This window comes from Triturus cristatus, chromosome 10 (genome assembly GCF_964204655.1).
Source record: "Triturus cristatus chromosome 10, aTriCri1.1, whole genome shotgun sequence".
Taxonomy (NCBI): Eukaryota; Metazoa; Chordata; class Amphibia; order Caudata; family Salamandridae; genus Triturus; species Triturus cristatus.
This window is the reverse complement of record NC_140593.1, coordinates 672,005,598-672,030,564: the sequence shown is the minus strand read 5'-3', so window position 1 is coordinate 672,030,564 and position 24,967 is coordinate 672,005,598. Positions and strand designations below refer to the sequence as shown.

General features: G+C 43.0%; 1 protein-coding gene across 2 annotated transcripts in view; it reads right to left on the bottom strand.

Annotated features, from left to right (window-relative positions):
* Positions 1-24,967, bottom strand: part of RHOT2 (ras homolog family member T2) — a 332,445-nt gene that overhangs the window by 101,511 nt on the left and 205,967 nt on the right. For both annotated transcript variants that reach the window (XM_085628143.1, XM_085628144.1), the window contains exons 8-11: positions 15,441-15,542; positions 14,716-14,814; positions 14,403-14,511; positions 10,842-10,962 (exon numbers count right to left, since the gene is read on the bottom strand). In XM_085628143.1, the coding sequence (XP_085484269.1) occupies positions 10,842-10,962; positions 14,403-14,511; positions 14,716-14,814; positions 15,441-15,542 (431 nt within the window). The remainder of the gene's footprint in view (positions 1-10,841; positions 10,963-14,402; positions 14,512-14,715; positions 14,815-15,440; positions 15,543-24,967) is intronic.

The window sequence follows — 24,967 nt, the reverse complement described above, 5'->3', positions numbered from 1 at the left end:
AGATTATGGCAGGCCAATTCAGAAATTAGTAATAGAGGAAGAAAATTCAGAAAAAGGTAGCAAATTATATTTGGAACCTCCTTCAAGCAGAAGTGATTGAGCAAATTCAGTAACAGAATAACAAAAGTCTGGGACAAACACTGGTGCAAGGGGTGTAATCCTAGTGAAGAAGCAGAAACAAAATCTATATATTTATTATTTTTACTTATTTATTACGTTTCTTCTAATTCAGCATATCCAATGCACTACCCTATTTTTCACTCTATACCGCTCTCAATATATCCTCTAGCTCAACTCTCTGAGTCATCTCAAACCTTTCTTCTACTCTTTCCAAAATACTACCCTATTTCTCACCCTATACCTCTATCAATGTATTCATTATCTCTACTATCTCATTCATCCCAAACCCCACACCACTACTATGATTCCCAAAACAACCCTTTCAAGACTTCTCTACTCCACCCCTCCGTGCATCATCTCATACCACTTTTTACTATTACGATCCTCCAAAACAAGCCTTTCTGAACCTTCCCTCAGACGCTTTCCCCTCCACCTCCCTTTTACTCATCCCCTCCACCTCCCTTTTACTCATCCCAAGCCTCCTCCTACCGCTATAAGCTACAAAATAAACAAACAAAAATAAAATCGAAATTCTTCCATTCTATCCCTCCACTATCCTTTTTAATCCAAATAAAAGACTAACTTGTCCACCATTCAAATTAATTTAATATTTCACTATACTAATTCACCACTAATCCTTTATGGGTTCCAGAGTAGCGTGCTACTCGTCGAAAAAGCACATCGACATATCATCAGGGGTAGCAAGCACTATATAAATGTAAATCTTTTTACCTCTCCTACCCCTTCGCTATCCTTCTCAATACAAATAACTAACATATCCACCACTCAACTTACTTTCAAATTTCCACTATACTAATACACCACTAATCTTTTATGGGGTCTGCAATAGCGTGCTACTCTCAGAAGAAGTGCTTCAACACCCCATCAAGGGTAGCAAGCGCTATATAAATGCAAACCTTTTTTGCCCTCTTCTATCCCTCCACTATCCTTCTCAATACAAATAACTGACTAAGATATCCACCGCTTAACTTACTTTCATATTTTCACTATACTAATTAACCACTAATCCTTTATGGGTTCCGGAGTAGTGTGTTACTCGCCGAAAAAGCGCTTTGATGCCTCTTATGGGGTTGTACGCGATATATAAATGCAATTACAATACAATACAAAAATGGTGACTAAGTAGAGAATGGAAAATGATACTTACACTGCAACCATCCATTTATAGCATGTAGTATAGATTCACATGCTTAGCCCACTACTGCCATCTAGTGTCGGCTTTAGATGTTTCCAAGTTGTTTTCCTTCTAAAATGTTTGAGTCACAAGATATGTTGCGACTCCTCCTTTGACCCAGAATGTATCAGTACAATGGCTCCACCTCAGATTGTTTTCGCACATATAGGACAAGTAATAGTGGAGCTAAGTGATTTAGAATGAGTGTGTTAATTGTATGAAATGAATAAGATATGGTAAAAGTGGGAGAAAAAACTGTGATCATTCCCAACTTCCAGGAAGCACAGAGGGTGCATGTGAATCTAGAGCACTACAAACAGATGATTGCAGGGTAAGTGACATTTTCCGTTTGTGGCTGTAGATATACATGCTCTGTAAAAAATTAAAACAGTTCCCTCCAAAAAGTGGGAGCTAGTTAACAGAAAATGCAAATGTTTGGAAAAGTGCCTTTAAAACTGCTTGGCCAACTATGACTTGCTGTTGTGCAAGTCCATCTGCACAATAGTGTTTAGTGAAAGGGTGTGGTGTTGACCAAGTAGCAGCATTACATAAATCCATAATAGGAATAATACCCAAAAATGGCACTGTGGCTACCTTTTTTCATGTACAGTGTGCTCAAGGTGGCACTGATCTGTGTGATCAGCTTTGGCATAGCAGATCGGCATACATTTAAATATCCATCTTGCAATACCAGCTGTAGAAATAGTAGAACCTTTGTGTGTGTGCTAAAAGCAACAAAAGCGGATTAGTCTTTCTGAATCGCTTAGTTATTTCAATATAGTACATGAGTGCTTTTTTTAACATCAAGTGTGTGGAGCACTCTTTCAGCTAAAGCCTACCTTTGGGAAAAAGGCAGGTAGAACAATTGTTTGGTTGATGTGGAAGGGCCAAACAACCCTGGGTAAGAATTTGGGGTTAGTAAGTAGAACCACACTATGTTTATGAACTTGAAGGTATCCACTTTCAAGACAAGTATTGTAATGCACATTAATGAAGGGGCTCAAAAGTAGGGTCCATCAGTCATGTGAATACAACATTTAAATTCCATGTTGAAGTAGGAGGTACTTTTGGATGGATAATACACTTAAGCCCTTCTATAAATGGTTTAATAACCGGTACTCAAAAGCAGTGACATTCTTTTAGAAAATTAAGAAGACTTAGCCAAGTGCAGAGCCTGCTTGGACTGGTTTGTGGTGTACACTTTTCTGATACCACTCTGTCTCTACTACTCATTTCTGAGGTGGCTATGTTAGATGCTGCTTAAAGGGCCTGGGTTGGCAGGCAGGGGAGGTTGTGGGCGGCAGCTGCAGACCATGCTACCTGAGGATAGGAAGAGAAAGGTGTAGATACAAAAACCCACAGAAAGGGCTAGCCCACCCAAGGGGTGACAAAGGAGGGAAGCAGCAAATGCAGGGTGCAGGACTCATGCTCTCAAATTATAGGCAAAGGGCAGAATGTGGCACCATAGGGGTAGGGGCATAACTCTCTCAAGATAATCAGATGTTGCATAGGATAAAACATGTCTGATTCGGGCTTCACTCAAAAACATAGAGGCCATAAGGTGTGGACCTCACCAGCCAAGATGGCGGTTTCCTGTTACTGAGGCTCCGGCCTGCCATCAGAAATCCTAACAACATAGCATCTCAAGAGGAAGCTTCCATAACCTAGGTGAAGACTAGGCAGTTCACCTGAGACGTTTACAAGCCTGGGACCATTCGCTTGTGCTTCCTTTGGTGGGATGAGATGGGGTGTATAGTTGTGTCTCTCAGGTGTTTTCCACAAGCCAGCAAGGACCCCTGTCTGCACTGTGCAGTTCTGCCAGACAGGTCTGACCTAAGAGCAGAGAAGTGGTACAGAGGGCTACTCAGGCAAGGCACGCAGTGGGACAAGATTGTAGCAGTAAATTGACGTGGCTAGCTTAAGGTTTGGGCGTGGGTGCTAGATTCAAGCAGCCCCAGTGAGGGCTTCAACTGTAAATACATTGCATGAGTAGTTGAAGTTGAAACTTGAGCAGCTGGGGTAGGGCTCACACTGGAAACATCAACTTTGTTGCCAACTAGACAGGTGGCCCCCTGAGGCCAGACTTGGGCGTAGTCTGCTTTGATGCCCTGCCCAGAAAGCTGCCAGACCTGCTTGGTAGGTAACAAGGCCATTCTTCCCTCTTCTTATCAACCCCCTTCCTCCCTGGGTGAACTGATATCACTGGTGGGACAAGGTAGGGGCCCGGATTGAGAAGTGAAGAGGTCCTCTTATTCTCTGGCCACTAAGGAGTCATCTAAAATGTGCCTGTCCCTGTGCTGCAGCATGATCTGAAGCAAGACTGGTAGTCATGCAACAGACGTTGGGGTTTATGTAAACTTGGAGTTCAGCGTAAACTGATTTATTCATGCTCTTGGAGATGAGAGGGTGAATGATGGGCCGGTAATCATTAGTTGTGGGATTCATCTAGAATGAGAGGGTCTGGCCTTACTTGAAAGCTTCTGGAAAGAAGCTGCGAGGGAGAGAGACAATAACAATGGTTAGTAGTTGTAGTAGAGCTTCTCTGGAGAGAGCTTTGATGAAGGACAAGGGTAAGATATCTTCACAGGAAGTGGCTTTGTGATTCAAGTATGTTGGTGAGGGCTGCTAGAATGAGCTTTGAAAGATGACCATTGCAGAAGCTATGAGAAGGGGTAGGTCTAAGAGGAAATGCAGATCTGGTGTTATCAGTATGCTATCAGATCTTCTGTGCTCTTTATACTGAAGAAGAGGCTGAAGACATTGCTTTTGTAAGTAGATCGCGGGGTAGGAGGGTGAGGCATGGGGTTGACGTAACACTTGATTGTCTTGAAGAATGTTTTGCTTCTGTTGGAAGACTCGCTAATGACTTTGGTATAGCACTTGGCTTTGGCTGATGTGATGACCTGTCTTGTCTCTGTGTTGCACAGAGGGACTTCAATGGTTGGATTTCTGACATCTTGTTAGTGTCACGCATATCTGTCAGGGAGATTTGCTAGTTGAAAATATTCCTTGTGCCGTATTATTATTATTTTTTTTTAATAAAACAGGGTTGTGGACGGACCAACCAAGATGGCAGACCGCCAACCCGGATCGAGCAACATCCTGATGCCGACAAGCCCCGTTGCCCCCAGCCAACACAGATAAGGAGCCCTCCGGGTCTGGGGCCGCAGCAGCAGCGTGCCATTTGCTGCTGAAGAGGGCCGCCACGCTCGCCCGGAGGGTGCGGCCTGCTACCACCTTCTCACCGATCCGGGCCATAGCGACCGAAGTTGCCGGCAGTCTCTGCTGGGGTCCTTTCCCCCGTACCTGCGACTGAAGCCACAAGAGGTAAGGAGTCTCAGCGGGCAATACTGATCCAGGTGCGGAAGGGCCCGGTTGAGCGGTTCCGGCGCCAGGAGTTTGGGGCACAGTGAGCTGTATTCCGTTGATGGTGCTCTTTCTGGCCACCAGGGTGCTGAGTAGCCCTCCCCTCGCTGGGCCGGTGAGGACCAGAACAGAGGGGTGGTGAGGTATGCAATGATGAGTTGCCTGGAGGGGTTGTGCTGCTCTATGGTTTTGCCTAGGCCCTCTAGCACCCACCACCTGAAGATAGATGATTTGCCATGCAGCCTTGGAGAAGAGACCACAGGGAGGGCCCCACAGCCTCCTGGAGCGCTTGATGCTCATGCTGCCCAGTTGGAACCCACACTGCTGAGCTAATTAAGACAAGGGGACTAGGACTGTGTGGCGGTGGAGGGGGAGCTCATGGAGAAGACACACTTGCTTGGACCATCACCTCACCACAGCTACCCCTGGAGGTGCTGGCTGTTCGTGCTGCCCTCGGGCAAGCGGGCCAGGCGCCGGGTGCTCCCTTACACTGTCTTTGGAGCTCATCGCAATGCTACTGCCCATCGCCATTGCAAGGAGCCAGCTATAACTTTGGATCCTAACCCGTGCGAGGGATGGATGGGAAGTCTGCCACCAACATGGGCTGAGACAGGCCCCAGCCCTCCCAGACACAGGCCAAGAAAAATAAATACATAGCGTCAGCAACAGGGTCCCAAGATGCTCATGATCCAGTGTGCCACTCAACAACACCAAATGCTCCTCAGGAAAACAAAGTTAAAAGCAAGCACCCAAGAGTATGCCCAAAGTCAACAAGATTGAAGCGCTGCGACTCCCGCTCTAGATTACCTTGTGACTCTGAGAGGGGAAGACACAGCTCGGGTCCTGATGCTTCACGTGTGCAGAGTCGCCCCTATCGTCATCAGGATCTGTGCTACAGCGGGCCTGTCGCACTGTAAAATGACCAAACCGGCAACTCTATCTTATCTCGTTCGCAGCACCACTATATCCTTTATGCGTTATCAGTCCAAACTGGCCAGGGTTGGACCGAGATTACTAAACCCCCACCTATTCTATGGTTGAGGGAGGGTGATAGATGCTTCTGGGGTAGCAGTGTGGGGAGGCGGGGTGTTTGTACTGCAGGGGATTTGGGACATTGTTTTGTTTGAATTTATATTTTTGTTTAGTTAGCATTTGTTCTTGTATAAGCCACACATTGCACAACTCCATCATACCTACTGCGTGCGCACCTTCTCTCAACCTTCAAGATGAGCACTTTGAGCGGTCACTGCACTTACATGGATAGTAAATAGCCTCAATAACCAGATTAAAAGGGGGCAGCATTTCAGTACCTTAAGTGCCACTCTCCACATAGTGTTACTACAAGAAACACACCTGCTAGGCAACAATTATCCTTTCCTACAGCACAGTGGTTACACCAGAGAATTTCATGACGGCTACACACTAACATCCTGTGGGACGGCCATCCTCCAAAACAAACGCCTCCCGCTGCAAGTTTCCACAACTCACGGTGATGTCCTGGGCCACTTTGTAGTTATCAGTGGAGCCATGGAGGCTACGCACTGGACAATAGCATCACCCACGTTGGTTAAAAGTACATTTCAAGCTCTCAAAGTGGTGCTGTTGCAGTCCCCTATCGGCCGGAAGTTAATTGTCGGAGACTTCAAATCTGTCATGAACATCCAGCTAAACATCAGCAACCACTCGGCACAGAGAACGATAGACCTGGCAGCTTGGGCCACGTCCTTGGTGCTGGTCAACACTTGGCACTTGCTTCATCCTCGCACATGGGAATACAACATTTCTTCCCAACCACACAGCTCCTCTTCGTGCATAGATTATCTGCTCATTCCCTCAACAGATACCACCACACTAGTGGAATCCCGTATCCTGCCAGCCATATTGACTGACCATGCCCTGGTACTCCTCACTCTCAAAACACAGACAATCTGGAAAGTAGCATGTAAGTGCCTGGTGCTCTTAGACCCAACATTCGATTACTTCTGCCACTAACAAATCGCTGACTACTTCAGCGTCAACAAAAGACACAGTAGACTCTCCCACCATTCTTCGGGAAGACCTTAAGGCGACCCCTAGGGGGCAGATACTAGCTTATCAATCTGTAGCCAAAAGATAAAAAAAACAGGGATATCAAGGACCTGGAATGAAAAATGCATAGTGTGGAAGGGACACTCACAGAATCTCCGAATGAGCACACATGGCATCTCTTAGAGATGAAGAGACAGGCCCTCAGACAGAAATTGCTTGATACAGCATCCCTAACACACCTTGGCTCCCAGTATAAGCTTTAGGAACTAAGGGATAAGGATGGGAAACTATTACACTGGCTAGGGAACAGGAAGCCCGGGTTGCCCCATGCCTGATCACAGTGACATCCTCCCATCTCACAGTGCAGGAATTTGCAGCCTACTAGTTACCCTCTACGAGAAATGCCCAATACCAGTGGCCGAGCAGGGTAATCCGATCATCGAAGACCTGATCATCCCCCAACTCTATGACACAGACAGAAGGGCGCTGGAGGAACCACTGACTGCCAAAGAAATTCAGGTGGCCATTCAGACGCTTCCGGCTGGGAAAACTCCCGTCCCTAATGGTTTCCTACTGGCACTGTACAAAAAGCGTGCATCACACTGGATTTCACCGCTGTTGGACATGTAAAATGATTCTCTGAGATCGGGGGAGCTCACACATGACTTACGAGGGGCCATGATCTCAGTAATCTGGAAACCGCAGAAGCCTCCAGTGTGACTCATATAGACCCATCTCCATTATTAACATGGATACCAAGATACTAGCTAAGTTCTTAGCCAATCGCCTGGTAAAGACGATCCAAACAGTAGTACACCCAGACCAGAATGGCTTTATGCCAGGGCAAAGCACTCGTCACTGCCTTCGATACCTACATAATGCAATTGCTCTGTCTACACACTTCACCGAACGCAGGGCCCTCATATTCATTGGTTTAGAAAAAACCTTCGACTCTGTCCACTGGCAATACATGTTCCGCCTACTGGAGCATATGAACTTTGGTCCACTCTTTCGCAACTATATCCAAGTATTATATGCAAAACCAGGGCCAAAGGTCCGAGTGAACGGAGAACTCTCCCCGACCTTTAACACTGAACGAGGAACAAAAGAGGGTTGCCCCCTGTTGCCGCTCCTATTTGCCCTCTTTATGGAGTCTTTGGCTGAGTGGATTCAACATGACGCTCAGTTCAGCGGGTTCCGCAGGCCCCACGGACGCAAGAGCAGGGTGTCCCTGAATGCGGATGACCGCCTACTTTTTATTAGCGACTCTGAAAGCTCTCTCCCCTTCTATTATCAATGTTCGAAATTTACACAGATGCATACGGTCTCACCGTGAACTTGCCCAAATCCACTTACATTCTTTTAACTCACCCACAACTAGACATTAGTGCCACCTACCCCATATGATTGGCGACTCAGCACTTCAAATACCTAGGGATACACATCACCATCACCCAACAACAGGCATGAACCTGAACATCTCCCGTTTATCAAACAGAGTATGGATGGACATGGACCACTGGGAGAAGCATGCGTTAAATACAGCGGGCAGGGGAGCATTATTTAAGATGAAGGGGCTGCCCAGACTCCTCTAAAAACTACCCACATTATATTTCGCCCTCCTTTTTCACACAATGCAGGCGGTCACAGTGAAATTCCTAGGAGTCAGAGGTCAGACTACATCTCTTATCGAAAATGCGTTCTGAACCCATACCATGCGGGTTTGGGAATCACAGGTATACAGTTATATTATTGGGCTAGCCACCTGGTCTCCATGAATAGTTGGCTATTTGTGGTACGAGACAATCCCTCCATATTGGCAGAAATCCGCACTCTTGAACATCTTTGAGTTTTCAATCTTCTCTACAGTTCCAAAACACCCACATCCCTTCCACGTGCCAAGCAAACATATCTTAGATGTTGTCATGAAGCACTACGATGGATCAGGTGGCATGGTGTCCGAACAGCGATAACAGGACCGGGTCAGGAGCTGGCTTAAGCACACAGAGGCACTAGGGGATTTCCACATGTGGGACAATATTGGTAGATCTAAACGGGGGGGGGGGGGGGTAATCTGGGAGGGGGAAGTAAGTGTGCACATTCCAGCATCGAGGTGACACTTATTCAATGCCCAAGTCACAATTGTATTGATCTTTACAATACTATAGATCCACACGACTACATAGGATGAAGGGCATCTCAGATCCACAATGCCTGAAATGTCATCAATCCCCAGGCACCTTCTATCACACGATATGGGAGTGCTTCGATATACAAAAGCAATTGCACCACACTCACAATTTAAAGGCAGGACAATAACACCCGAACCGAAGCTGATCTTACTAGGGCTGATGGATGAATGGGGAGGGAGCCGTTATGGGAGATCCTTAGTTGCAATGGGATTCTTCACAGTACAGTCGTCGCCTATCCATGAATGGACATACAAGATGGACTATTGTGTCTAGGTGGAAAAACCCATGTATAAATTGCATGGCTGCCCAGAGAAACACAAGAAAATCTGGGTTTAATAGATGGCTTACATGGTCAGCCTCCTTCTTGATGGATAATACATTTTTCACAACTCAGAGCACCGGCTACAATGTACATGCAGCATAGTTTAAGCGCTGTTTTTGACAGTGTTGTATATGCTTTCGAAAACCCAATGAAAAGTGTTGTACATTTTTATTTTTAAATTAAGGATGTAGTTAGCACTTCCCACTGAGAGAAAAGATTGTTCACACCCGGAGTGTCATCAGCGATGCATGAGCGGGGATGTATAACTAATCTCTCCAGGAGGCAGTGAGAGACCGGTTAAGGCAGTGATTTTTAGGGGTGGGCGGAATTTGCGAAAGCGACTTCCGAAAATTATCGCGAAAGTGTTAAAAATCTCCGCAAACAAGCGGAAATATCGCGAAGATGCGGAAGTTTTTTTCCGGCATGTTCGCGAGATTTTGTGCATGGTTGCGGGTCGCCAACTTACCCATGTGGTTGCTTGCGGGCGCGGCCATCTTGTTTTCAGTTGTCTCGCGGTGCATTATCGCGAGAAAAAAGACGTGATCGCGCGACGCATGACGTCACTGCGGATGCGAACTGTGGCGAGACAGCGCAAATGGCTAAAACAATACAACATCTCATGGAGAACGCGACCGGATCGGGAAAACTTGTCGGCGAACGCGGGGATTCAGGTAAGGCGATCGCGCGAGAATGTATTATTTTACAGCGCGAGCAAGAACCAAATTATCGCAAAGCTGCGGAATGCGGAAATTTTGACATTCCCGCGCTCTCCGCGGAACGCGGAAATGCCAAATTATCGCAAATTCCGCGAACGGAACGGAAATTTTGCCCAGGCCTAGTGATTTTCCTTGGGCACTAGCCCCCCTTTCCTCCCCCCCAACCTGTTCCATTCTATCAGCCTGCTGTAATGAAGCAAAATATTACATAACAAATAATGCATACAGGTCCTGAAATGATCTGTTGAGCAAAAGTCAGATCCATTGGCTTTTCAAATGCTTGTTTTAACAGCCTCACACACCTTTGTTTTTGAGTCCGTTTTTTGGGAAAATTAACAAGTTTGCCACCCCTTTTAACGTTTACTTGGAGTGGATGAATCGCTAAAGCCACTAGAAAGGGCTAGTCTTACATACCACAACATGAACACATTTTAGAATTTCATGACAATCCAGAACATATGGCTTTGTAGCCAACCTTGGTAAAGATTAAGCCCTTACATGGACTACAGCCCCATCCTTTAAAAGAATGGGATGGAGAATTCTCCGGTTCTCCTATGGAGTAACTGGGGTTCAACTGCTCTCTTAATGCAGTTTGGGGCAGGTATTTACACCTCACCACTTTCAAACATCTCCAGCAACAACTGTCGGTATGTATGTTTCATTCATCAGCCGTACTGTAAGCAGGAAAGGGCATTAGTGTGGAAGTTATTCATGGAAGGTAGATGCAGTGGTGAAAGGCGTACTTATGGTAGGTAGACCTAATGGGGTGCCATGAGGTGACAGAGTAAGGAGTGCTTATAGTATCCAGAGGTAATGTATGCCTATCAGCCATGAATGTCAGAAACAATGGTGAATGGCACTGCGGTTCATGAGACTCATTTAAGTGGACAAATAGTACTCACTGAGGATAGAGATAATCATCAGTAAGCTGAAGCATATCATCATATCCAAAACGCCGCAGGATGGTCCATGTAGTTTCATGGCGGCCCCTCTGGATGAAAAGGGTGTTGAGGAAGAGGAAACCTTTTATGAGACAAGAGTAAGTGAAAAGGTTGTTACAAATGGTTCCTTCAGACAACGTTCCAAAGTTATCGACTTCGGGACGATTCATGAAGGCCCTCCACACTTTTGGCAGATGCCCCAGAGTCGTGGAGAAGTCTCCGCACTCGGGGTGGAATCCCCCCAATTAGAAAGATTGCAGAGATCTGCCCTGAGTATGGAGACTCTCCCATGACTGCAGGTCCTTCACCACGAGTGCAGAGGCCCTTTATAAATCAGGCCCATCATTTTCATTCCACTTGATTCAGTGACCAATTCCCTTATAAACAAGGCGTCATGCAAGCACGTAGTCTTGATTTGCTCATCTTACATTGCTTAGAACAATGGTAATATCCTGCAAAGAGAACAAGAAAATAAAACAACCAAGCTTCAGCATCAAGTTAGCAATCTACCTACTGCATGTTTATAGAGCAAATGCTTCGATTCTCCGTAACACTGGTTCCGTTATTAGATCTATACATGGGAAGGTGACCGTAAGACGGAATGGCACTTTTTTATATGTTTAATATTAGTAAAGTCACAGGTCCATTAGGAAAAAAACATGTGAGAATGTGGCTGTGCAATAAATCATAGAAAAGTCAAATTTAGGAAAAATGAAACTGTGAAAAGGCATGCCTTCTCAATCAACCAGGATTTGAAAATCGCTGCTCATCACCCATGAGGGTATCCAGGCACGGGAAGGGGGGCGTAGCTGCTACTGGGTGTTATCAGTCGAATAGCCAGGTTTTTAGTCCGTTTCTGAAATCCTGCAGGGAGGGGGGAGATCCAGAGAGGAAGGGGGGGCTGTTCCAGGTCTTTGCAGCCAGATAGGAGAAGGAGCGGAAGCCGCTCCTGCTTCAGAGGTACCAAGGAGTGCGGGTGAGGGCGGCGGCGTGCAGATGTCTAGCGGGTTGGTGTACATTCAGTCTGTGGTTTAGGTAGGCTGGTCCTTCATCGTGTGGGGCCTTGTAGACATGGGTCAGCTTTTTCCACTGACATCTCTTGTGTACGGGGAGCTTGTGGATTGTTCTGAGGTGGGGGGTGATGCAGACTTGTCTGGTGAGGTCAAGAAACATCCTGGCTTGCTGTGTTCTAGATGGTTTGTAGTCTGTTTAGTAGCCGAGTGGTGACTATGTAGAGAGTGTTTCCGTGGTCCGCGTCTGGTGATGAGGGTCTAGGTGACGGTGTGTCTAGTGCAGATGGGGATTCACTTAAGATTTTCCGGAGCATGTGCAGCGTGAAGAAACAGGCTGAGGATACTGCAGAAATCTGCTTTTTCATGGTGAGCCTGTTGTCGAGTATGATGCCAAGGTTCATGGCGTTGTCCGAGAGTGTGGGAGCAGGGCCCAGTTCTTCTGGCCACCAGGTGTCACTCCAGAGATTGGCGTTGTTCCCGAAGAGGAGTACCTTTGTTTTTCCAGTGTTGAGCTTGAGGCAGTTGCACATCCAGCTGGTGATGCTGGTCAAAGGAGAACCATTACGGCTCCGATACTCTACTTCCTTAAGAGTGCATAAGACGTAGGAGGCACAGGATTTTATGGCCACTCGCCTTGTTTAATGAAAGACGACGGTAGCGTCTGTAGGAAGCGAGCATTTCAATATAATATAAAGTTCAAAACAACCACGAAAGTAACAGCAGATTAAGAGGGAGTAGTGATTTATTGGGCGTCAGGATTCGGGGAAGAACACTAAGGCAATACTGATCGTAAGAATCAGAAATAGAATTCGTGTTGAAGCGGAAGTTCATTTTGAAAGGACCGTGAGCTGGTGGAGAGATTATATGTGTCCACAAGTTATTTTTTTAATAAAGAAAGGGGGTTATACCACAGTGTTTTACAGAGAGACTTGCAAAAGATTGCTGGTCTTGAAAAAGATGGATTATCAATAAAACCCATCGAAACGCATCATATACTTAATCCGTGGAAGTAATTGGATCTGTAGATACCAAAAGAAACCATGTATCCAGGCCTAGTTATTAAAGTGTTCCATTGGATATGTTTTGGAAATGACAAAGTATATTGTCTAATTTTCTCTTCTCTTTATGTTATGTAATGTATTGTTGCTTTATTGTACTATATGTGTGGGGTTTCTTTGAAGGTTTTTAATAATTTTATATGAATTTGTGGTTTATAGCATGAGTGATGATTTTTATGAAATATTGCAATATGTAAAAGTTTTTAATAAAAAGGAACTTTTGTGATAACTTTTGGCCGTCATAATATAAACAAAAACATTTTGTTTCTTTGTCTATGGGAGTCTACTGCATGGGCTGTTTTATTGCATTCACATAAATATATGACTAATGTAAGTAGAGCTCTTTGTTACTTGTATATCCAAGGGATTATTTGTTTTTTACTTGTCAATAGCACCCTACTCCCTTGGCAGACACAAGGGGTTCCTCTCTTTTCTTATTTATGATGCTGGTCATACACCTGTGGAAGTTAGCTTTGGTGTTGGTAGGGTCAGCGGATAGGGAGAGTATGAGCTGGGTTTCGTCAGCATATGATATGATGTTCATAGCGTGGGCTCTGACCAGGGTGGCCAGAGAAGCCATGTATGCGATAAACAGGGTGGGACTCAGTGAGGAACCTTGGGGGACGCCACAACTTAAACAAATGAAGACAAAACACAAGAGTTTAGTCCAGAGATTCTCCTAAAAAGTTGGGGAAAAAGGCAGCTAACACAGATTTCCAGTGGTAGACCTCAATGCAGTTTTTATACCATGCAAAATGATTGTCAAAATGTCTGGGGAACCCCAAAAATACTTCAAATTGTTCAACCATCCATCCCATACTTGAATTATCATCAATATTAACATTTACTGTATTCTTTAAAACAATGAGGCTGCAACTGATATTTTGCCTACTTATTTTCACATTTGATTTCAAAAGATGGAAAAGACAATACACATTTTCTATCATTATGACAATCAAACTAACAGTAGCATTTGTCCTACATGAAGTCAGTTTATGAAATGCAAACGTCATGAATATCAGCAATGTGCAGAAATCAGACGGTTCTTGTTCGAGAGCCTTATTCGACCATTAGGTGTCCAATGATTATTCACCTCTAGAAAAGATACAGTAATAGTAACCACTTTCCCAGTACAAAAACATGTGCCCTAAATCATGCCTGGCACTACTTAGTGTGCCAATATGGCACTTACTGTACCAGGAATGAACCTATATTGCCCACAACAATGGAAATCTCCTGCCAACAGAGCAAGAAAACAAACCATCAGGCTTCACCATCAAGTAAGAAATCTACTTATGGCATAATTATGGACAAACGCCTTGATTCTCCTTCACACTGGAGATACTATGCCCTAAACAGAGCCCTAATATTTAAAGAAATCTTGGTGCTTGGACGACGATGCAGATATAATATACATGCAAGTTCCAAATCCAATTCTTCCATGACCTTACCTTCTAGTGTCAGTCCACCCTCACGCACTCCGTCTGTCGTGTTCTTCTGCACCACCGACTTTACATCCTCCAGTGCCTGCGGGGCCAGAGGGCTTCCAAAGCAAGACTTCTACCTCCCAAGATAGAAAATGATACACTTTATCAAACCATAGAAGCCTATAGCAACAAAGGAAGAATAGGTCTTCTAGCTGCAACTAAGGTGAATGGTCCTACTATTCCCATCATTGTGAGCCACCACCTAAGTCCAGAGAACAAGTTATCACTCAAACACCCCTACTGCAATGCTCAGTGTCCTTTTCTATTCCCTTCTTACCTGGAAGAAGTTGAGTTCATCGTCGCTTAGGATCTGGTTGTTGTCTTGATCAGAGATGTTAAAGATGCACGTTAGGGCCCGGACGCACTGCTGCTTCAACTGAAAACAAAAAAGCAATAACTGTTCAAATCAGGCCAGCCCCATCTGTAGCTGGGTTCGAGTGAGCAGGAGTACTCAATACCAAAAAGGGCCTGATCGTCTGGACGACTGAACTACAACTGACCATCTGGAAGCTTATGGCCTGCATCTGCACTAATAAACACTGCCTAATCAGAAAGACCTCAGTCGAAAGGCCCTGCAAATTTCTAATGTCAACCCACACTTACCAATCATGAATGTCTTACGGCACTTTCAAACGCACAATGAACGCCTCGTTAGGGGTAGTAAGTGCTATATAAATGCAATTTCACATGCAATATCAATCACACAAAGCTCTCAAATGTCTGCATAGAATAGTCAAACTTCTTAGTTCCAATAACCTGGAGAGTGACAACTCAGGGCATTGTGACAGCAACTGCCTTATTACCTAGGGCTTAAAGAGTCTTGCTCTTATGAGTCTTATTACTAGCAATCCATAATGCCATCATATGGTCCGTACACCCTCGGCCTCAAAGTCCGGCCCACCTGCTATCGCGTACTCTCTGGTTGGTCATTCTCACCTCAGTGCATATAATTGAATTTGCCGGAAATGCTCTGCAGGCAAAGGCAGTCCATCGGTTACTCACCTGTTTCTCCTCTGGGTCATACAAGGGAGCAGTCGGATGGAGCACAGCCTTTTGAGCATAGTAGAATAGTTCTGAAATATTCTTCAAGTTTTTTGCTGAACACTAGTAGAAAAAGACAGTTGTGAAAATGAGGACACGAATACCTCAGCTTGTGAAGAAGTCTACTATCATCCTTCGCAGAGTCAGAAAAAAATGTTGCAGTAAGTAAATCACAGTGCACGTATGAGCATACCAATTTATTCCAGCATGACGGCAGCCCCTAACAAGTTCCTCACCAGACTGAGTTCAAGCCAAACTCATCAGCCTCTCAGGAGGTCCAATATATCACAACAGTCATATCACAGCATTTCGTCCAATGATGTAATATCCCATTTACCACATATTCTCCACCTTGCTACAGTAACAAAAATCTGACCAGCCCTAAAACACAATACATAACAAATTCACTGTGTTTCCCTGGCACAGAATACACCCAACCTTTTCACTAACACACTCAGTACACTACCTTGGCACACTCTTGACCCTACAAGGTCTGACTCCACGGAGCCGCGAGGAGGTAATAGCCAGGTGAGGAGGTAACCTTGACGACTGTTTGACTATAGGTGCTCCTCCCCACTCGTTTTTCAGGCTCATGAGGCAATTGTTGGGCTAATGAAAAAAGCCATATCAGCCATAATACCTATTGGGGTATAGTATACAATGCATGTATAATGTTATGTGTGCAAAGTAGTATTTAACTCATAATATCACACGTTTCATCCTTATAAATTCTGAGTGTAGAAGGAATCTCCTTTAGGTCCTGATGAGAAGCCAGGGTAGAGCTTCGAAACATGTTGACACAGTTAGTACTGCCCATTAAAGCATAGCACTTCCATCTTATTGTCCAGTTTTAATAATATCAGCTCATAGGAACATTACATTATTTTTCCGTAGAGCCAGATATTTTTTAATCATACATCACTTTCACTCACTCCTGACCCTTCCACTCGCATCACTACACCACACATAGTATTGTCAAAAAACCAGTGCGCTCTCGTAGTTGTAGGTCACAGCGGGACGAGAAGACCCCAATGATGAAGCATGCCATCAAGGGCCCTTTTGGTGCGTGAGGGGTATTTTAACAAAGCTGTGTGCTTTCCATCTATTTAGGAGACACACCAGATTGGAAGAACACTACCTTACTTTTTCACGAGGGTGGATCCCTTTGTTTGACAGCTACTGACTCCAACCCCACCAGATCACCTGACTCACTGTTCCCACACATACAATGTTAGCCAACCCTCTGTTTTATACACAGTATCGTCTTCTAGTATGAGAGCACACATACCCATCCTCTTCACTAGCTTTGGCAATGAAAGACACACAAATCTAAGTTTTCTCACCCTTGAAAACTACATAGAACTCCATCTTTCTCAAATTTGTAAATCATATATTTATCTTTAAGTACGGAGACATTTTCAGCTCAGAGAAAGGTACAATTGTCAGAATGTACTGCTCTAATCCAAAACACAACACAGCACAACCAAACATCAGATTAGATTATCTCCAAACATACAGTCACAGAGTAGAGGTGTCAATGGGACAAATGTCTCCAACAACCAACTGATATGTAGAATCCTGAACATATTAAATCTAATAAGAATGGTCTAACTAGGTATAATATTAAAACATCACAACCCATAGGCTAGGGATATGCCATTGATGACAGTTATTCCCACGTGTTATGCTTGTCCGCCAGAGCTGCCGTCCACAGCTAAACAGGCTCATAACTATGTCTAAGGATCCATTCTCTATGTCCACCATATCCCATTCTCCCCTCCCGTAGCCCGCTGTGTTTAGAATGGGATACCCCAAAAAGTTTAGTCCCACTATACATGTAGGCACTAGGGTGTCCACTTTTCTGTTTGCATGATGAAAGGCCATTTTGCATGTTATTCATCGTCAGATACATGGGGGAGCAGACCTGTAGGATATTTCCAAACTGGTCTTGTATGGATTACTCATGTGGCTGAGCGGACAAGTGTGAGTTTGGAAGTGTCTCTCTGTGTCTTCCATATGTTTGTCCGGGAGGCAGGTATCATTGGACAGTACCAGAGTATAACTATTCGGAAACAATCAATTTTGTCAACCAAGAAAGTCCCCAAAGTGGCCTGTTCTCCACAGTTTTGATGGTGATCAGTAACACTTTGAGGATTTTAAAAATCACAGAATTTCTGTCTTGCCTTTCTCAAGTCTGATTTATATGATAACAATAGTTTAGTCAAATATTATTTTGTACTCTCAAGCTGCAGCATTGTTTGCCTTATCAGTTGCAGAATTTTCTTCTAGGGGATTAGAGAATGTGAGTTATATAAAGCCTTGAGACTACATCCTTCTAGTTGCTCCATTTTAACAGATAGTCTAAAATGAGCGAAGAGGGTATATCCGTAGGGCTGTTTCTTAATAACCCCTCATAGTCAATCGGCCCTTTGAGTATACTTTAATTCCTGGTCATTACCTAGGCTGTACTCTTCTTGTAGGAAAGGGAGGGACTTCATGAACAAGTTACCTTCTTTAACAATATTTCTGGTGGATATTCTACTTGCAGATTCCTCATCTCCAGAATCTAATCCAGGTGCCAGATTGGATCTGGAAAAGTTGAAACAGCTCTCCTGAGCCGGTAGGAGGTGCTTGGTTTCATCTCAACACCTGGTTCCACCCCAGACATGACTCCACAGGAGACATAAAAATGCCACCTCAGAGCCCTGATGTCAGTTAGGCTGTTTTTCCCCCACTTTCAGAGGAAACAAAAAAATTATTTAGTGTACCACAATCTACACTGGGACCTTATTGTCGTTCCTAAAACTCCTTCTCAGAACAAGGAAGCGGGAGGGGAGGCAGGCAGGATCAGTGAGAATCATAGAGGATCATCAGATCACAGTAAGAGAAAGGGAGGATTTAGACACCACACCATCCTGAGACACATTATATATCACAACGAGAGTGGTGAATCTATTGACAAAACGGGTAATTCCTATTCCCAACTCCTTGTCCTTAAATTATTGAAAAGGCTTTTGGGTCAAAAAATGATTTTGGACAAGGTGATCTCACCCACGTAATTTGGCATGCTTTAATATTGGCTCCCTTATTCCACCCTGGTAATTAATGGAGGGAGCTTTTTAAGATGTACTCTTTTCCAGGAAAGAATATCTCTTAAGAACTCCCCCATTAATTGCGGTCGAATCCGCCCTGGTCGTACCATCTTACCAGGGTGGGATAAGGTGGCCAATGAGGAAGCATGCCGCAATATGTGGATGAGACCACCGCATTCAAAAAAATGTTTTGACCCTGCGGCTAAGAATTTAGAAATTGGATTACCCGTTCGGTCTGTCGCATCAGTGAGGAACCTATAGTAGAGTATCCACCTTAAAGATCGCTACCGAAGGTAAGTAACTTGTTCTTCTGATAGATACTTCTACCTGCAGATTCTTCATCATCTTGAATTAATACCCAAGCAATGCTCGCAAGATGGTGGGTTTGCGTAGATGGTCACCGCAACAAGTTGTGCAGCATTGATCTGGCAAAATGACCATCCCTAGGGACTTCAGAGTCGAGACAGTAATGTCTGGTGAAGGTGTGAGCCAAATCTCATGTCGCTGCTCCACAAAAGTACAGCATGGGGACACAAATGGGCAAAGCAGATGAGGCAGGTCTTTTGCCCTAGTAGAATGGACCTGGATGTCGGCAAGGGATCCTTTTTGGTAAATGTATTAAAGATATCTATGTGTAGCATGTTCCATCTGGAAAGTGGTCTTTTCTGGATAGTCTTGTCCTTCTCAGCACCAAGATAACCAACAAACAGCAGGTCACTCACATGGAATTCTCGCCTCTTGTCTATATAAAAGCTGAGAGTCCTGTCTGGATCCCAATGATGAACTCTCTACTCCTCTTTCGTGAGATGTGGATAGAAGAAATGGAGGGTGACAGAACGACCCAGGAGGAAAAAAGTCACAACCTTTGGCAGGAACAAAGGATTCACCCTGAGAACCAGCTTGTCAACAAAGAACTAAGTGAATGGGGAACAGACCGAGCCTTGGCAATGAAAGACACACAAATCTAAGTTTTCTCACCCCTGAAAACTACATAGAACTCCATCTTTCTCAAATTTGTAAATCATATATTTATCTTTTTAAGTACGGAGACATTTTCAGCTCAGAGAAAGGTACAATTGTCAGAATGTACTGCTCTAATCCAAAACACAACACAGCACAACCAATCATCAGAGCTCTGTTAAAAATCTGCATAAACGGAATGTCTTCTTTACTTAAACTTAACAGATTGATAGCCATTAGTTTTGGGATCAATCTGGAGACAAAAAGGAAGTAATAGGAGGCCTTAACACATGTCTGGGTTGAACTTAGTTATGAAAACTATGACTCTTGTGTCAGATCAGACCATAGTTAGTGTTAACAATACCTCTAATTTGGGTTTTCACATTTTCCCTAGAATCCACAGATATAAACCGTATAAGGGTGAATTACAATTGAAGAATAAGAAATCACAACATTATCAGAATATTTAAACGTAGAACAATCAGGTAGGTAGGCACTGTCTGCAGTATGTGTCTTTTTGAATGGAGAACTTTAATAAAATCCCTTGTACAGTGTTAATATGGGATACATGCATTATCTTCTCTTTTATATTAGGATAGCCAACTTGGTGCAATTCACGAAAAAGAAAATTGACCTGTGGATCTTTCTAGGGATTTTACATATGGTGATTAATTATTTAAATAACGAGAAGAAACTCAAACCATACAAAATAATAAAGTTACTTGTTGGCTTTTCATATATCTTAAAAGAAGTCTAACCCAGTGATTAACATATCATCTGATGGGTAGGCTAATACACACATATATATATATTCTCTCTTTCATTTGAAAAAGGTGCGTGATCTAGTACGGCATATTAGAAGAAGACTCACTAATTTTTCCCGATTTGGAGGAGAATAGAAAGTCATTCGTCTCATATCTAAAACCAACTCTAATTGGTAAGAATTAGTCAAATGCTGACTAGACTGATAAGAAATGCTGAGATATAATATAGAATTAAGTCTGTATTGAAAAAATAGATTCAAGTTTCTATTTGAAAAAATAGATTTAACTACAGCTTCTGTCCTCATGCCTTCACTCGATCCATTAGTTGGACTCTTATCTAAAGAATTGATGTTGACTGGAAGATAAAATGTTTATAAAAAATGTTAACATCTTTCTTTGGCAGGTGTAGATTTCTAGAGAACTTATCTTGTATTGTTTGATGATCAGAGTAATATGTATAGAGAGTTACAGAACTTCACCAGGTGTATTTTTAACAATATTGTATATAGGAAATGCATATATATGTATTAAAGAAAAGTACATGATATTTTAATGGTATGTATATATTTAGTGATATTTTTTGTAAACTATGTGGGTAAAAATATTCTGTATTTGTCTGTTGTAGCCCTGAAGAAGTCCTTTTGGACGAAACGCGTCGGCTACATTGGCTACGTTGTATGTACCTTTGCTATTTGTGAAGAAAAGAAGAACCTAATAAAGAAAGAATCTTTTGAAGTAACACCTGCCGTATGGACAGTCATATTTTACGATTATTGAGTAATTTAATGGAGTGCTGGATCACAGTGAATTGTTTGAAAGTCATAGGGTCGTTTGGCCCTAAGGAGGTTTAGGGGTATTTAACCTCAGGATCCTAGGCACCCTAAGTGTTTTGATACTTTTTGACCTGACCAAAAGGATTTGGTGCAATCTGTCTTTACCCGATACCCCGTTCGTTTGTATATTGCCCAAATAACCAGTCATTTAGGACAAGTATCCGCGAGGTACAGTAGTACCTATGTGGATCAGCCGCCCCAAACCCTGACATAAGAGGATTGTACACATTTGCAAAACGTAATAAGGGCTGGGGGGAGAGCCACATCAGGGAGTCCTAGGACAAACATGGCCAAAGGGAGGAGAAAAAATAAACGACATATTATGAAACGTAAACCAAAAAACAAAGATTTGCAAGCGTAGCTGCTGATTTTGTGACTCCCAATTACCACATAAATACTACAATGCCAGATTATGCTCCCTTGCCTCAAGGTATAGTGCCCAATCCACAAAAAAATCCTATTCCTATTATGATGCCTAATGAGGTGGAGGTGCTGCAGCAACAAATGGTGGACTCACATGACTAAGGATATGGTCCGTCGAGACGGAGGTTGTAAAAGAGGGTTAGGGAATAATGGGGGTACAGGGGTTGAAGTAAACTTTTCGGGCATCCCATTGGTGGAGTGGAGTCTGGAGATGGCACCAAATGTTCCTTTCCTTGGAAATACACCTCTACAGCATGAATTAAGTACAGATAGACCCCTTAAGGGGGACGCAGACCCATTTTTTTCCTTCTACACATAATTGTAAGTATAGATCTGACACACAGTCTAATGATTTGAAAGTTTGTCCCGAAGGGTCCAGATATAGTTCCAACTTCAAATATGTTAGATTTTTGTCATTTTGTTCGATCACGAATTGGGTCCTTTATTAGACATTTCATTTTAAACTTTACTGGAAATTGAGTCCTTGAGACTGGTATCAAGTAGAGATATTGATAATGTCTATATAAATTACTCCGTCCCTTTGCCTAGCTCGAGAGTAAGGTTTAGGTCCAAGAATATTGTAATGCTGATCCTGCAGAACGTAGATTATTTCCTGAAAATGGGAATTGATGTAATAGTCCTTTGTTGAATCCTCAGCATAAGTTCCAGGACCCAGTATCGATGGGGCTTGTTAACCCTAAGGACATCACTATCTCTGTAGGTAGAGGTTTAGGTAGGAGAGCTATAAATGTTGTGGAGGCGGAGGACCTGAGGGCTCAGGCACTAGAGCAGGGAGATGAGTTAACTAATTGGAGTTGGGAAGCAGGCCCACTGAACGGTGCAAGTAACAATGCAAAGTATCAGGTGCTACATAACTAACCCGTGGGGCAAAATTGATATCCTGGAATATGGCGGACCTAGGTCAATCTTATTTGAAATTGAATTTTGTAACATACTTTAACCCTTTCATCATATGTCGGCAGGAAACGTGTGACTGTACTGACTTTACTTATAAGAATAATTTTATTCTTTCATGTGCAGCAAAACCTTCTGCAAAGGGCCATGCTAGTGGAGGTACTGCAATTCTGCTTGAAAATAATATCAATTGGAATAAACAAAATTAGTTCATCCCTCTGTTTAAAGTTGGCCATATCTAATGATGGAGAAGGGTTATCTCATTTGTTGGTAAATTTGTATTTTCCCCGGGTACGCCTCAGTATAATTTAGTTAATTCTATGTTTGCATTTGCCCATAACATCAGCAGGGCTCGTACAATCGTACAATCATACAAATGTACTTGACCCGTGAACTAGTCTCAAATTGTGTGATCTTAGGCAAATATTTTGTCTTATGGAGTCGCCTTTTTCTTCTTTATCACATAAGAGAGCACCTTCAAATATGCAAGTTCACTATTTCTGCTGAACAAAAAAAACCTTTATATTTACTAGACTAAATGTTTGCTCCATGTATAATAAGAACCTATCCCACATATAGGGTACAATTGATCCTTGGCTTGCCTCTTAGTTCACTAATAGCATTGTCATCTGGACAGGAGCAGGAATATTTCCTACTTCACGTTTAAAAACAATTTTTTCATGAATATATTACTAAAGTATGATGTGGTAGAGCACTGTCCTTTACAGATGGCACATTTTCAATTGAAATGGCTACAAAACTTCCCCACTAACATGTAGTTTTACTGATAAAACCGTATAGTGCATAAACAATGTTTGGAAATTGGGTTTCAGCAAAAATATTTAACGTTTGCACATCACCAAATAAAGTGTTCTGATTTGTTTTGATCCTATAAAAATCTTTTTATTTCCACCACATAATTACAAAAATGTGCCTTCATAACTAGCGAAATATATTTGAAAAGTTTGAACAGTTCACTTATTAGCTATTTTAGTTTTTAAATCTTACAGCGTTTAATTTCACATGCTTTGCATAGCATGATTGTTACACAGTTCACTTTTACAAAATCCTCTAACTTCAGTCACAGAAAGAAAGTAAATGTAGGAAGACAAACTGACTTTTGACCACTGTCTCTGAAAGCTGAGCAAATGTGACAAGATAAGTTTTAAAGGCATCATTATTGCTCATTCACTTTGTGAGCAAGTAGAACGCCTGTTGTCAGCTGGCCAGGAACGGGCAAGTAGGCCCTAAAAATAGCTCAACCTGATCAAATCTGGCTCGCCATAGCGAGTGGATTTTTCGAGCACTGATCAGTCAACTAGAGGAATGTCTCTTAGCAATTATCATAGGTGATTTTAATGCCAAGGTCTCAAGTTCAATATGTATGACCTTATGTAATATTAAAATGGATGAAGCATGGTCTATTCCTGAAGCAGTGCTTCCAGAAAAGGCTACAACAAATAGATGGTGCTTACTATTCCTAGAAAATCTGAAATTGCATGAATTTGTTTTTTTGAACGGTAGATTCCCCGAAGATCCTCCTACATTTTTCATTCCCCTCATAGTCCATCTTTAATTGACTTTATGGTGGTGTGACATAAAATGTGTTGTGCCTGTCCGCCCCTCAAGATCTAGGTGCCAAATTTAAGTGATCATAGTATCCTTTCCTTGTCTATTGACTTAGAGTTTAAGGTTCTTGATTCCTGGAATTCCAAGGAGGATAGCGTGGCCTACAATAAACCAAATGGGCGCACTTTTTGGTTGCGCTGTAATATTGGTCCAATGTCTTAAAGTAGCAAGTTTTGGCCCCTTTGATACATTCTCAAAGGATCCTATTTCTTGGTATGCTTATGGGAGCAAAGCTGGACGAAAAAGTGCTAAACCATTAGGACTTCTTGGGCTGAAAAAAAGCTAAATCAGGAAATAAATCTCCTAGACAGGAAGAAATGTTTTACAATCTTGAGATAGGAGGAAAATTACTGTCTTAAGAGCACGAGAACAGTATTGAAAGCAGAAAAACGCAGGAAGGAAGAGGATAGGAAGTGGGTCAATTTGAGGGATGCCATCTCCTTTCACAATCCAAGAAAATACTGTACTCTAATAGCACAATACTGTGACTCGAGTCACCACTCAAGCAATTCTGGTATCGGATGATGATTGGACCCAGTATTTTTCCGAGCTATATGCTTGCAATTCAAGTATTAGCATTTTGTCTATTTGAAGTGTTGATGCAGACTCTTTAATACTATATGTTCCACTAGAACTGTGGTACCCTTGACAATATTACAGCTTTAAAAAACCACTTATAGAAAGGTATCCTCAGTCAAGAGGCATTTCTATGTACTCTGCATTTATCAATTTCTGCACAATGTTCGACAGGGTAGACAGAGGGACGCTGTGGAGAATAATTTTAGCACTATGAATTCCCGCTCCTCTTTTGAGGCTAATAATAGCCCTTCACTCTTCTACGTGGACTCAAGTTCTGATGGTAGGGAACAAGC